Raw genomic sequence first — 16154 nt, forward strand, 5'->3', positions numbered from 1 at the left:
GAATGGGTGGTGTCCCGAACGTAGGTGGGGAGTTCTTGGACTAAGGGGGACAGGACCGTGTCGAGGTATGCAGAGATGAGTTCGGTGGGGCAGGAGCAGGCTGAGACAATGGGTCGGCCGGGGCAGTCAGGTTTGTGGATTTTGGGCAGGAGGTAGAAACGGGCGGTGCGAGGTTGTGGGACTATGAGGTTGGAGGTGGTGGATGGGAGATCCCCTGAGGTGATGAGGTTATGGATAGTCTGGGAGATTATGGTTTGGTGGTGGGAGGTGGGGTCATGGTCAAGGGGGCAGTAGGAGGAGGTGTCCGCGAGCTGGCGTTTAGCCTCAGCGGTGTAAAGGTCGGTGCGCCAAACTACTACCGCGCCTCCCTTGTCTGCCGGTTTGATAGTGAGGTTGGGGTTGGAACGGAGGGAGTGGAGGGCTGCACGTTTCGAGGGTGAGAGGTTGGAGTGGGCGAGAGGGGTGGAGAAGTTGAGGCGGTTAATGTCACGGCGACATTGGCTATGAAGAGATCGAGGGCGGGTAAGAGGCCAGCACGGGGTGGCCAGGTGGATAGGGTGTGTTGGAGGCGTGAGAAGGGGTCGTCAGAGGGTGGGCGAGAATCTTGGTTGTAGAAGTAGGCACAGAGGCGAAGGCGGCGGAAAAATTGTTCGATGTCACGCGTGTTGAACTCGTTAATCCGAGAGTTTAGGGGAATGAAGGCGAGGCCTCTGCTGAGGACTGATCTTTCATCCTCAGAGAGGGGTAGTTCTGGAGGGATGGTGAAAACACGGCAGGGCTGGGAGCTAGAACCTGGTGTAGGGCTGGAGCTGGGAGTGGGGGGCGGGGTTGAGCGTGGGGGCAGGGACGGAGATCAGCGTGGGGGCAGAGTTGGGCATGGTGACGGAGATCGGCGTGGGGGTGGAGATACATGCGGCATTGTGGTCGTGCAGGTTAGTGATGTCACTGGGGGCGGAAGTGGCTGTGCCGACGGCTACCCAGGGGGCGGAAGTGGCTGTGGTGACAACAGAAACGGAAGCCGTGAATCTGTCGGCGATGGTCTTCCTGGCGATCGTGGAGGCAGTTGTCTGGGCGGCGATCACAGAGGCTGCAAGGTCGGTGGGGGCGGAAGTGACGTCATGGTCCGCAGCGGTGGCTGTTGCCGCGGGCGCTGTAGCGGCCGCATGGTTAATGGCGCCTGACTGATTTCGGAGGCCGATGGAAGATTCTGGAACAGTTGAGGAACCCAGAGGGTGGGGGTAAGTACATGAAAGTTTTTGGTACTTACTGTCTTTAATTTCCGATATGGCTAGGAAGAAATGTTTGTTTAGTATATGGATTCTTCTGTGGATGAAGAACAGTAGAGTTCCTTTGCAGGTCTGTGAGAGTGTTGTCCTGAGCTGGGGTAGGTCTAATTGCAGGGAATGTAGGTAGCAGCGCATGGCTGCAAGTGTGGACCGGAGGATCGGAAGGGAGGTCTGTGGCTGGAGCCTTCGGATTTGTTGTAGGTACTGGTTGTCCTGGTTGGGTCCAAATTTTGTTGGTCGGAACGTAGTCCGGAGTGCATGCGGGATCAGTCGGTTCCATAGGCAGGTGCTGAGGAAGGAGATGTGGCTGTGGTAGCGAGTCTGTTTGAGAACGTGGCTGAAGAGCTTCTGTGCAGAGGAGACGACCTGGGGTGTGCAGTGAGAGAGGGACTCACTGAAATCCTTGTAGAGGGAGGAAGAGAGCTTCTTCAAGGAAGGCATCCTTGCAAGAGGATTCGCAGTAGGTTAAAATCTTCGAGGAGAAAGTGAGGACTGCAGATGCGGGAGATCAGAGCTGAAAATGTGTTGCTGGAAAGATACAGCAGGTCAGGCAGCATCAAAGGAACAGGAGAATCGACATTTCTGGCATAAGCCCTTCTTCAGGAATGAGGAAAGTGTGTCCAGCAGGTTAAGATAAAAGGTAGGGAGGAGGGACTTGGGGGAGGGGCATTGGAAATGCGATAGGGGGAAGGAGGTCAAGGTGAGGGTGATAGGCCGGAGTGGGTAGGGGCGGAGAGGTCAGGAAGAAGATTGCAGGTTAGGAAGGCGGTGCTGAGTTTGAGGGATTTGACTGGGACAAGATGGGGGGGCGGGGGGGGGGGGAAATGAGGAAACTGGAGAAATCGGAGTTCATCCCTTGTGGTTGGAGGGTTCCTAGGCGGAAGATGAGGCGCTTTTCCTCCAACCGTCGTGTTGCTATGGTCTGGCGATGGAGGAGTCCAAGGACCTGCATGTCCTTGGTGGAGTGGGAGGGGGAGTTGAAGTGTTGAGCCACGGGGTGGTTGGGTTGGTTGTTCCGGGTGTCCCAGAGGTGTTCTCTGAAACGTTCCACAAGTAGGCGGCCTGTCTCCCCAATATAGAGGAGGCCACATCAGGTGCAGCGGATGCAATAAATGATGTGTGTGGAGGTGCAGGTGAATTTGTGGTGGATATGGAAGAATCCCTTGGGGCCTTGGAGGGAATTAAGGGGGAAGGTGTGGGCGCAAGTTTTGCATTTCTTGCGGTTGCAGGGGAAGGTGCCGGGAGTGGAGGTTGGGTTGGTGTGGACCTGATGAGGGAGTCACGGAGAGAGTGGTCTTTTCGGAACGCTGATAGGGGAGGGGAGGGAAATATACCCCTGGTGGTGGGGTCCGTTTGGAGGTGGCGGAAATGACGACAGATGATACGCTGTATATGGAGGATGGTGGGGTGATAGGTGAGGTCCAGCGGGGTTCTGTCCTGGTGACGGTTGGAGGGGCGGGGCTCAAGGGCCGAGGAGCGGACACTCTACAGAGGGTCAATTGGGCCAAATGGCCTGTTTCCACACTGTAGGGAATTTAATCCAATTGATAGACAGGGCAGATACAGGTGAAATGCTTCACCTGGTTGGGGAGTCTAGAACTACAGGATAGAAATTAAAAACAAGAGGGATGCCATTTAGACCAAGGTGAGAAGAATTTTGTTTTTCTCAGATTGATGAAGCTTTGAAATTCACTACCACAGGATTGTGGAAGTTCAGCCTTGGAGTATATTTAAGATAGAGGTTTGTAACTTATTTATCAATGATGGAGATAAATAGGTGCAAAAAATATTGAAGTGTTGGATTAGTCATGATAATATTAAATGGCAGACATGTAAAATGGTCTACTCCTGTTCCTATGTTAGGCTACTCTAAACTAGTTTATAGCCAATTAATTTTAAAGGTAAAAATCGCAACACCAGGCTATAGTCCAACAAGTTTAATTGGAAGCACTAGCTTTCAGAGCACCGCTCCTTCATCAGGTGATTGTGGAGTACATAATTGTAAGACACAGAATTTATAGCAAAAGCTTACAGTGCGATACAACTGAAATTATTATTGAAAAATACCTTGATTGTTTGTTAAGTCTCTCATCTGTTAGAATGACCATGTTAGTCTCACTTCTTTCATATGCAAATCACAAAATGTTTTTTTCATAAATACATTCGCAGCTTCACTTTAACAATTGGTGTCAGCCAGATAACGTGTTGAAGATGTTCACCTCCCCCCCGCCCCGTGTTTTGTTGTCTGTGCCATAATGTTTAGACTGACTCTAATCTAAAAAATGAGTTAACAGAGTCTTACATGGATTCATGCAGTTTTTGAGCAAAGTACAAATTCACCCCACAAACGTATATGTGTAGTGTACATGTGTGTGCGTGTGTGTCTGTGAGAGTGTAAAGGGGTCAAGGTCTGTGAGAGGGTACATGTGAGTGTGTGTGTGTGTGTGTGTGTGTGTGTGTGTGTGTGTGTCTTGGTTGTGTGTGTGTGTGTGTGTGTGTGTGTGTGTAAGTCGGTAAGAGGGTGCATGTGAGAGTGTGCGTGTCTGTAGGAGTCCTACTGACTCTTCGAGACACGCCCCACACACTCCCACATGCACCCTCTCACAGACTAAGACCCCTTTATACACATACATCTCTCTCAGACACTCAACTCCCCAACTCCCCCCCCCCCCCCACACACACACACAAAATATACATATACGTTTGTGGGGTGAATTTGTACTTTCAGAGTTACATTGTACTTTGCTCAAAAACTGCATGAATCCATGTAAGATTCTGTTAATTCATTTTTTTTTAGATTAGAAACATTATGGCACATCAACAGAACACAGGGGGCGAACACCTTCAACACATTATCTGGACTGACACCAATTGTTAAAGTTAACCTGAGAACGTAACATTTTTTTAAAAAAAAGTTGTGATTTGCATATGAAAGAAGTGAAACTAACATGGTCATTCTAATAGATGAGAGACTTAACAAACAATCAAAGTATTTTTCAATATATAATTTCAGTTATATAACACTGTAAACTTTTGCTATAAATTCTGTGTCTTACAATTGTGTACTTCACAATGACCTGAAGGAGCAGTGCTCCGAAAGCTAGTGCTTCCAATTAAACCTGTTGCAATATAATCTGGTGTTGTGAGATTTTTAACTTTGTACACCCCAGTCTAACACCGGCATCTCCAAAACATAATTTTAAAGTGTTACTTATTTTCTTTTGAGTGAGCTAATCGCTGTGTAGTTGGTGGTTTTGTTTAAGAGATATATGTTGGTTAGGATACCAGAAGTTCCTCAGTGTCAAGTAATACCATGGGATCACTTACATCCATGTGAACACTTACATCCACGTGAACAGGTAGCTATGGCTTCATTTCGGCTTTTCAACCAAATGTCAGTACCCTGCTGAAATGTAGTGATGCCTTAACTGCTGACTCATCATTCCACACCTGGAGTGATCACAACACTGGGATTCACCTGAAAGTCAGCCACTGAGTCAACCTGACTTACAAGAGGAGGTAATTCATTACAGGCAGATGCTAGGCGGTTATTGGTTGTCAAAAACATTTATCCCTCTATTACACTGTTCAAATTGACATCTGAATCTACATCTCGCACTATAGTATCATTGTTAGCAGTTCATTCTATTTGACATACAAATCAGTTGGGATTCACTGCCCTGAGATCCTAAATCCAGTTTCAATAAAATGAAAATGGAAAAAATGCAATGGTGTCCAATTCACTTCAAGAAGATTATTCTAGAAATTGTGTCAGTTATAGAACAGGTGGCTGGATTAAAATTTAACAGCAAAACTAACTAGTGATGACTTCTGTTCACCAACAGTCTGAACTGCAACTTTGTCTCAAAAACACATAGTAATCATGATATTTTACTTCTGCTGCAAAATGACGATTTGCTGTTAACACTAAGCAGCTTGAATATGGAGGCAAGGTGACTGACAATGGAGTCGCTTTGCACAAACATGTGGTGCAATTGGATCTCAGCATCAGTATTAGGTCACATCAGATGTCCTAACTTAAACCCTGTAACATTATTCAGTGCTGTCAAAGTACAATACCATCTTTCAACACAGATGGACAGTGATCCTCTTGTTCATTGCAGATAATCACATCGGTCACAGAAATGAAGGGAAAACCAAAAGAAAAATAATAGAAATCATTTCAAAGACTAGTTTTAGAACAAAGAAAATTGATCAGACAATTGATTAAATAGAATGTAATGAAGAACAAAATACAACCAACGTCTTTCTGCAATTCTTATTTTGCAGTTTCTGCAATGATTGTATGTAACCACAGAGAGCACAAACCTTGTGACTTTGGAGATGATAATGTAATTCAGGAATAAAAGGAAGCTAATACTATTGCTTAAAATACAACTCAATGACAGCATATATTTATGTAGACCCTTTCATGTAATATAACACTGTAAACTGCTTGACAGATTTCAGATTACAAGGATGACCATACAATCCTCTACTCTAGATTCATCAATTGTCACTTTTTAGAGTAAAACAATACACAGCAATAGAATTCCCAAAAAATTCAATATGGATATGACAATATTCTGTTATACTGTGCTATATTGTATGATCGCAGGATTCTATGAATCAGAGAGAAATCCATTGATACATTTTTACAACATTATATTACTTTCTGAATATCTAATACCATATGACAAGCAAAAATGGATAATCAATTATCCAAATTTTCAATTATCCAAACAAGGATAAAGAGTATGATTGTATAAGGTAGACAAAAGTGGTAATTATTTTTATATACAAAATTGTTCAACTATATTGAGTAAATTCATCTACCCACATGAAATTGCCAACTTAAGAATGGACAGATGATACATATATGGCAAAGCTGTCCTTAAGTAAAATGTTTACAATGGCTCAGTTATTGCTGTTTGCATAACAATAGGCTAATGAAAAATTACATTAATATCAGTTATTTAAATAGTACTGTAAATTCATTTGATAGCTGCATTGTAAAATGCCATTACCTAGAAATTGCTGTCTAAACTGTGCTACACACTGTAAAACTGTGTCTTTGATTAGCATTTAATTGTTGTACTTGCATAATAGCTATGACTAAAATGTTAAGTCTGTGTGTTACAAGTACAAGTTGCTTTTTAAAAGTGTGACAAATCTGAAAACCCAGTTATTGGCTGTAACTATTAAAAAATTTTTCAAGTATTAGTTTCAATTTTCAAAACATACTGATTATTTTTCTATATTGTACTTTTCCTTCCTAGCTTTAACTGCCCCTAAATCCAATTAGTCTTTCCCTCTGCTTCTTGGGCCTGATTTGACACTTTCTAATGTTCTCTTAATTGTTCATTGTTCCTGTTTATTTCTCAGTCTTTACATCCAAAAGGTTAGGGAGGTACACAACTCTCTGAAGGTCCTGTGCCCCTCACTTGCACTTTCACCAACTTCTCATTCAAAAATACTAAAAAGTCCAGCTGTGAGAATGAATATACGTCTACCTTACCATTAACATATATTTCACATCATCAAAATGGGGCAAATATGTTTCAATAAAAATACACAAGAGAACATCCAATGTTGTAAATTAGAATAGAGAAGCACAGGAAAATAGTTTATGTTTTACACTGAAGAGGGAGATGGCACAGGGCAGGGTGATACTAGGCACATGGACACACAAGATGGCTGCTGAGCCATCAGTTGGCCAACTTGACACACAAGATGGTTGCCGGATCACAATATGGAGTGAAACAGCAGAGCAAATACAGACACTGCTTGGGGCCACGAGAATGCCAGCACAATGCACTCACAACCCAGTTGATTAGTTTAAGACGGGTGAGGGAGAGAATACACAAGTAACGAACAATGCCTGCGGAAGTGTCTGGGTCCAGCCAACACCTCTCTCAGAAATGCAAACAGCTTGATACAGACTCTATACAATAAGGTAGTAGCCAGGGCTGTAGTAATCATCCTTGTTAGGAAGAGCAATTAGCACCCATTATGAGAGCAATGGATTTCCATGCAGACACTGAAACTGACAATGTCTACGCTGAAATTGACAATGACCACCTGGAAATTAACAAAGGCTGCATTGGAACTGACAGACTGTATCGAAACTATCAACGATTCAAGGCTGCATTGGAACTGACAGACTGTATCGAAACTATCAACGATTCTGCCAATGATTGCCACAAACAAACCATGTTACAAAGACAACCTCATCAGTGACCTATTGTATCACAGGATGTACAGAAGTTTCTTCACCAGAGCTCGGGGTCGAGAGAAGACTCGCAGCTGATCACTGTGCTGTAATGTCTCCCTGGAGTTCCAGTATTTCCTTGTGCAATAAACTGTCATCAAACCCCAATTCTGACTCAGAGATGGGTGTTTTTCCCTACAACAAAATATTGCTAATACCAATGTACATGGAAATAAACATGTATTTAGAAGTAACAGAAAATGAGCCATGAGGTAGCTTGAAATACACTGATGCGAAAAAAAATCTTATCAGCCATTCTTAATTTTCTGTTTCTGCAATCACAGCTATATTTTTTACAGTGGGCTATTTTAGTTGCCTCCTACCTTCATCTCAGACAAACCCCAGATTTGCTCATTACTGTCTGTTAAAAACTTGAACATGTAGAGACAGCGTACAGTTTCATTATTTCCAAAAACTTCTGCTCTTCAAAATACCTAATCATTCCTTGGAAACACACGTCACAGGTGTACAACAGAACAAATGATACCCTAAACAAACAGAACCATGCAATCAAGTAAACAAGGAGGAACACAGTAGTATCCAACCAGAAAAAGTTTCCAATTTCACCATTACTTCATTTACTTCATTGAGCCAGCCAAAAGCAAAAGCCATGAATTCAATCCAAAAGTGATTTAGTTTGCTAGCTGCACACTATTACTAGACAAAGTAATAAAAATTGGAGCAGTTCTGCTGTGTGGAATAAGTACTTTGCACGCTCTAGACATTCTTTCAGGAGGACATCATCATAAAGCATTTGTTTCAGACTCATTCCCTTTTTACTTCAGACTGCACTTATTAGGGAGATATATGTGGCATCTTTAAAAGGCGATTTTTAATTACATTGATCACTGAATTTAGTGAGTTCTTGACAATTCCAAAAGTTAGAGTTGATAGCTAATGTCACACTCTTTCCTTTAGCTAATGCTGCTCAAGTATCCATTACAAAGTTCATGTATGTTGACATCCACTAGTATGATATCAGATTTATTGGCTCGTTTCCCATTTCTATTTCAGGATGTACTGTTCTCAAGTTCAGCTATTCCACTGATACGAAACAATCTACATCAATGCTGATTAAAAGTTGATTGCCAGATTCTTACCTCATGAATACATACATTAAAAATTAACCAAATATCCAAAATCCTTGACTGCTGACCTGAATATTCATTGTAAAAACTGATCCTGTGACTGAATATCAATGTTACAACCATACCTGGCTTCCTTAAAACAAGGTTCAGTTGCTCAAATACTCACTAACATAACATTATGACCAATGGAGTTGCTGCACAATAGTGATTGCGTTGAGTCCATCTTGGTCTTTCCAATTTAATTCCAATCCAGATATTAAAGTAGTATGCACCGTAGTGCAATCAAGGCCCAAAATTCTAATTTCATCACAAATCCTATGCTTGTTGACTATGCCTCATTAGTTTGCAGGCTGTGGATTCAAATCCACTCCAGGTCTTGAGCTCAAAATTCAAGGCTGACACTGCATTTAGAAAGTGGTGCACTTTCAGAGGTGTCATCTCTCAGCAAACAGTCATTAAACTAAGGTTCAATTTTTCCTTTCTAATCAGGTTAAAAGCCCTCATAGCAATAATTTGGAACATACAAGGGGATTGACCTCTGAGTTCTACATAATATATCTCACTTGACTAACATCACAAAAACAGATGTGATCGTTATCACATTTCTTTATGTGGAAGCTTGCTGTGCATTAATTGGTTGCTTTGATGCTTAAGATTATGAGGTGGTGGTGCAGGCGTCAGTGGGGTGGACAAAGGTAAAGATCACACTACACCAGTTCATAATCCAATAGGTTTATCTGGAAGTACTATCTCGGAGCACTGCGCCTTCAACAGATAGCGAGTACGGCAGGATCATAAAACACAGAAATTACAGCACCAGATCATATCGTCATGCAACTGTTATGATATATTGAACAAACGTAGAATGCTGTTAATTCTTTCATCTTTTAGAATGGGTTGCAGATTAATTCATTAATACGTAAATCTCAGAACTTCTTGCAAGACACTTGCATAAAAGGTGAAATCTCTACTCAAACAATTCATTAAAGGTGTGAGGTTTGAGTCTGTCTATATTCCAATCTTGAACCAGACTGGTTCTATTTCCAAAGCAGGAATTCATAAAATGTCACATGGATTGACTGTCTCCAGATTGTGTGCTTTTTTAGCAACATAGAATGTATCTGCAAATGCAAATGCACCCCATAGACTTATATAGGTACGCAGGTGCATGCAAAAGAGAGAGAGAGGTGGGGGGGGGGGGGGGAAGAGGGAGAGGGGGAGGGAGAGAGAGGGGGGAGAGAGAGGGGAAGAGAGAGAGGGAGGGGAGAGAGGGGGGGGGGAAAGAGAGGGGGGGGAGAGAGAGAGAGGGGGGGGGGGGGGGAGAGAGAGAGGTGGGGGGAGAGAGAGAGGGGCAGCACACTATGATCTTGTGCTATAAATTCTGTCTTATAATCCTGCCTCACTAGCTACCTGATGAAGGAGCAACACTCCGAAAGCTAGTACTTGCAAGTAGACCTGTTGGACTATAACCTGGCACTGTGTGATTTTTAATTGAAGATGAAGACAGTAACTGCTTTTCAAAGTGCTTCATTGGCTGTAAAGTGCTTTGGAACACTGGTTGTGGAAGGTACTTTCTAAATATTTTTGCATACTCTCAGAGGCAATTTAATCTTGGTTAAAAGTTTTCATTGCCAAAACACTAACTGGCCTAGATTCATTTCTTAATGTTTAAAGAGGAACAATTTAATTGTTCCACATGAATTTTCACAAAGGAAACAAAAAATGTTTCAGCAGTGGGAGGTAAAAAAATTCTACAAGCAAAGTCAGGTAAAAGGACTACTCTGACTACTTCTCAAACTCTCAGATTTGTAATTTACTATGTTCTTTACGTAACTATAGAAGAATGGAATTGTTTTTTGCTGACATCATCATCCCAGCTTCCACCTTTTTGCAATTGTTGGCACTAACTTTAATTTTGCCAGTGCTGAAATTAAACTTCATCTCCATTTCAACTACTGTGTGACACTTGCATAAAGAAGCCAACAATCAGGGCATGGGTGTTTATGATAAAAGAGATGCGGAGTCTACTGCAACAAATTCTGCAGTCACCAAGTTCTCAAACTACATTCTTTCAATGATGCAAAATATAAGACAGCTATATTAAAAAGCCCATTTCAACTAGATGTGCATACCCCTACATGTTTTATTATTTCTCGTGGGCTAAATTTCTGCCATTCTATTCAGATATGAATAGGACACCAAATGGTTCACCAAAAACAAAGGACTGCTCTCTTTTCAATAAAGACTGGTTACAGAGTATTATTGACACTGCTTAGGAATAGGTTGCCAGTCTTCTCACCTGCAGGATGAAATGAAAAAGAATTGATTACAGAAATAAACCTTATATAAAACGGAAATCCTAAAGTGCTGTTAAACTTGCATCCCTAACTCTCTCTCAACACAAGTCAATGAAAATGATCCTTCTAACATCATGACTTATTTTGGTGACAGCTTTCACTGTATGCAGTGAGAATCTTGGTTCTGTGCGAAAGATGTGAGACAAATGGAAAAAATGGAATCAAATAGCTGTACTCAATGGAGCTCTTTTCCTCAACATCAGCAGTATTACTCACTGTGGTTTCCAGAAGACTGGAAACAAATGTTAAGTCCTTGCAGTAAACCCCATGTTTTCTGATTCACATCTAAATAGGGTTGATTCATTTTACTTGTCATGGCATTCCAACCTCCCATTCTGCACCTTCTGCTATCAAACAAGCTCCATAAACCCTATGAAACTCTGGGAAAATCTAAATTAAATTGGAAAACTACTGCTGAGTCCAGAAGATTTCCCAGTTCTGCCAGGAAACTTGCTGTCAGTTTCAGGAAATGACATGACCTCCCCCCCCCCCCCCCCCGAGTTTCTAAGCCAACTGAACTGTAAATTTGCTTTGTCAAATCGAACAAAGTCCCCCAAAATCTCTTTTTCTCCCCCTGTGAGAGATCTGAAAGCAGAATCTATTTCAACAATCATGAAAACCTTATATTTGCATTTTCTTACTGGTGCACAATACTGAAGCCAATTGTCATGGCCCAAAAAAACAAGAATTAAATTGCATACATTCTTGTACAGCCCTGTATCATTGTGGACAGTAATACAGCAAGGAAGCAATAAAGAACAAATTTCACACATCGCGGTCAGGCACAAACTATAAGTAGTGTGTTCAAAACTTTTTACATTAAAAGCTCATATACTTGCCAGCAACCATTTACACTGTGTCTGCTTCATTTTATAAATGATCAGTCTTGTTTTCCAAAGGAAAATAAAACATGCAAGACCATTCAAATTCTTGAATGACACAGAATTCAGCCACACTAAAAGATAAAAGGACATAAAGGTTGACGTACCTGATGGTCCTCACAGAGATACAGTATTTCCACATTAGATTCCACATTGTATTGACATCACCAATTTGAACGTTTTATTCTCACAGACTGTGGAGTTTTACAGTTGCAGCAAAGAGCTGCCTTCAGGAGCAAGGCAAATTATTTCCTGGTGCAGCCAGTTAATGACTCACAGGCTTGAAACAATTTCCACCAGAACTTATTTAGGGAAAACGTACTAACATTTCAAGGAAACTGCATTAAAAGTTTCTTTGCTCAGCTTCTTGTTGTACTTGCAACATTGATTTGTTATCCTGATTGTTGATCCTGAAACTGAAAATGTATGACGCTCACAAATTTACCAAGTAAGGTAAAAGTCCAAACAGTCTGATGAGGTTTGACAGTCGAGTTCACCATTGGGTAATGCTGGCTGTCTGTGGGGCCCCTTAATATTACTTACCAGATGACAGCAAGGATTTAACAATACACCCTAAATCATCTGGCGGGGACTGTTTAAACTCCCAGCTGCCTGAAGTATTTCCAACTTGTCTAGTACAATAAAACAGTACATATGCAGCCAGTGAAGAATAGATCAGAGTTTTTGCATAACACATTTGACAAGAAACTGTAAATTGAGGTTTCAGATATTATTTTCAGCAGTCATACTACTTGAAGATCATGCAATTTCATAACTCACAAATTAAAATTTTTAGAGCATTATATACCCAAATCTGGAAGCATTTTACTCAACAATTTTTCTCATGAAGTTTAGGTAATAATACTGCAAAACATGGACTGGATTTTAAGTTAATGTCACTTCTAGCAAATGCATCAGATCAGATTGCCTGAGTACATATATTTCATTGAGTGTTAGATTTCATATCACTTAAACTGAAAATTTCTGAAGGATGTTTCCCCTGGTATTGTTGGGGGTGTTTGTGCCCTGGTTCCAGATACCACCCCCAAAGTTGCAGAGCAACTGTATTTAAAATACAGAAGAAATGGGCTGTGGAAGCCTAGTCATTGAGAATATTCAAGACAGACCAATCAATTATGAGATAACACTGACTTCAAACAATAAAGGGGGATAACATCAAAAATTGGCATTCTGCATATCATAGCTCATCAGCTATGTCAGAATGAACTCAAGGGACGGAATGGCCTATTCCTATTTTTATGTTCCTCTTTCACAAATATGGCAATTCTAACAGTCCCCTGAAGCCCAAATGGAGAATTTTTTTTTCCATGTAAGAGTTATATGCCGTCAAGACTCCTATGACACCATATCCTCAATGTTAACTCACGACTGTGTTCCTCTCCATCCCTCCCAGGTGGCAAATCATACCTGTTATGCGATTTCCAAAGCTAGCTACCCAGTTTCCACATGAGACAATGTCAGGTGCTATGTGGAAATAAATAAAACAAACTTTTCACAATCTAATATAGTCCACGCTCATACGTTTAATGAAAAAACCTTCCCATTTAGAAACCACTTCCAAAACATTTACACCTCATGGTTGACCAGGCTGAATAGTCTTTCACTGAAACTTCACAAAGACAGCTAATCCTTTAACAGCTTCACTAAACAGTAAATAAAACTGAACTCAGAAACCCCCATAGAATTAATTGTAGCTTTTGAAGCCAAGCATTTAATATTTATGAAAGAAAATAATTCTTAAGAACAAAATAGTCCTTCGAGAAATGTCAAGATTCCTTGCCACCATTTGAGAGCACCTACACTATTTTATCAATTCATGTCTCCCACAAAGTGGATTAAAACCCTGAATCAGTCAAAATGGGCTCTTTCTGAATTCAGCGCTGAGTTCAAATGATCTTGTTGAGTTCAAGTTTTCCTCCTGAATGAATTATGCCTTGCCTATTTCCTCTATTGCTAAAAACGTGCATTTGTCAGAATGTGTGCGCGCATGTTTGGGATGGGGAGTGGGATGGGCAGTGGAAGAGAGGAGGGGCAGGTGAATTATGTATCCAGGCCTCAAATGTCATTTTCAAGTATCAAATCTGTCCCTGCATTCTGAAGCCATGTTCATGTTATTTAAATCAATCACTCTTCCATCTGAAAAATAAATGGTACTAGTCTCACCACCAGATTTTGACAGCACAAAATGCACTACAGTTCAAAAATTCATTCATTTAAATAAGCTATTTAAATATCAATGAAGACTCATTTCTTCTTTGTGAGGTTCACAATAGACAATGCTATATTTCTGAGATGGTGAGTACCAGTTGCTGTACCCAAAAATATAGGCACATTAGCCCTTTCATGCAAATTTAATAAATCAGTCCGAACATACAGCATTAAAAAACTGTAATACTTTCATACAGAAGATTAATATAAATCCATTTATAGTAGTTCAAAAGATATCTACAGATTTAGACATTATTAGCAGTAGGAGAAGAAATAGCTATGTCCATTCACTTTTGAGAACTATGGAGCTCAAAATGGTTGTTTAGTTTTAATTCATTCATGTAATTTTGGGTTCACTGACTAGACCAGCATTTATTGCCTATCCTGAGTTGCTCTTCAGAAGGCGGTGAGCAGCCTTCTTGAACTGCTGCAGTCCAGTGTTGCTGGGGAAGCGGTCTCAGGATTTTGACCCAGCAATACTGAACAAAACATGCATTTGAAGTCAGGATGGTGAATGGCTTGGAGGGGGACTTGTAGGTTGTGGTCTTCCCTTGCATCCGTTGCCCTCATCCCTCCAGATGGAGCTAGTTTGAGTGTGCTGAGGGGCTTTGGTGAAATTCTGCTATGAATCTTGCAGATAATCACAGTTGCTACTGGTGTCATTGGTGGAGGGACTAAATGTTTCTGGATGCGGTGCCAGTCAAGTGGGCTGCATTGTACTGGATGGTGATAAGTTTCCCTGAGTGTTATTGGAGCCTGCATTCATCCAGGCAAGTTAGGAGCATTCCATCTCACTCCTGACTTATGCCTTGCAGATGATGGTCAGGTTTTGGGGAGGTCAGGAGGCAAGTTACTCACTGCAAGATTCCCAGCCTCTGATCTACTCTTGTAGCCACAGTACTTGTATAACTAGTCCAGTTCAGTTTCTGGTCGATCGCAACCCTAGGATGTTGATAGTAGAGAAGTCAGTGATAGTGACACTATTGCAAGTCAAGAGTCTTGGTGGAGATGGTCACAGACTGGTATTTGTATGGTTGAACGTCAATTTCCAATTGTCAGCCCAAGCTTGGATATCATTCAGGTCCTGTTGCATTTGGAGGACTGTCTCAATATCTGAGGAATCGCAGATGGTGCTGAGTATTGTACAATCAGCGGACATCCCCACCTCTCATGGAGGGATGGTCATTGATGGAGTAACAGAAGATGTTGGGTTGAGGACACTGGCCTGAAGAACTCTTGGAGATGTTTAACAGCTGAGATGACTGACCCCCAACCACCACAACCATCATCCTTTGTACCAGACATGACTCCAAAAAGAGAACTTTCTCTTTGATTTCCATTAACTCGAGTTTTACTGGAACTCCTCAATGCCACACCGGTCAAGTACAGCTTTGATATCAAGGGTTTTCACTCTCAACTCACTTCTGGAAATCAGCTGATTTGTCCATGTTTGTACCAAGGCTGTATTGCAGTCAGGAGCAGAGGGTCTTAGTTGGAACCTGAACTGAGCATCAGTGAGCAGGTTGTTGCTAAGCAAGTGTTCCTTGATTGGACTGATGACGACAGTTCCCATCACTTTACTGACGATCAAAATGGGGCACTAATTGGTTTTCTGTATTGCATATAAGATAGACTGGGTAATTTTCCACATTGTCAGGTGGAATGTTGTAGCTGTAGTGGAACAACTTGGCTAGGCATCAGCCTGCTTGGAGTACTAGTCTTCAGTATTATTGCAGGAATGCTGTTAAGGCCCTTAGACTTTGGTAGTATTCATTGCTTCCAACTGTTTTGAATATTGTATAGCATGAAACAAATTCTGAAGACTGTCATCCATGATACTGGGACCTTTGGAGGAGGCAGAGATGGTCAATCACTCTGCATTTCTGGCTGAAGATTGTTACAAATTCTTCAACCTCATCTTTTGTACTTATGTGTCTGTCCCTCTTATTATCGAAGACAGTAGGTTTGTGGATCCACCTCTTCCAGTCAGTTGTTTAGCTGTCCACCCCCATTCACAACTGGATGTAGCAGGACTGCAGTGT

General features: G+C 41.6%; 1 protein-coding gene and 1 pseudogene across 6 annotated transcripts in view; both read right to left on the reverse strand.

Annotated features, from left to right (window-relative positions):
• iqsec1b (IQ motif and Sec7 domain ArfGEF 1b) overlaps positions 1-16154 on the reverse strand; it is a 532991-nt gene that overhangs the window by 146578 nt on the left and 370259 nt on the right. Inside the window, exon 1 of one of the 6 annotated variants that reach the window (XM_043707988.2) lies at positions 11991-12270. The exons of the other annotated variants lie outside the window; for them this stretch is intronic. Coding sequence (XP_043563923.1) covers positions 11991-12037 — 47 coding nt within the window. The 5' untranslated portion in view covers positions 12038-12270. Of the gene's footprint in view, positions 1-11990; positions 12271-16154 lie in introns of those variants that run through there. 6 annotated transcript variants of the gene reach the window in all.
• Positions 854-1727, reverse strand: LOC148147947 (uncharacterized; annotated as a pseudogene).

This window comes from Chiloscyllium plagiosum, unplaced genomic scaffold, assembly GCF_037043375.1.
Source record: "Chiloscyllium plagiosum isolate Xiang-an unplaced genomic scaffold, Cpla_swu_hap1 HiC_scaffold_14, whole genome shotgun sequence".
Taxonomy (NCBI): Eukaryota; Metazoa; Chordata; class Chondrichthyes; order Orectolobiformes; family Hemiscylliidae; genus Chiloscyllium; species Chiloscyllium plagiosum.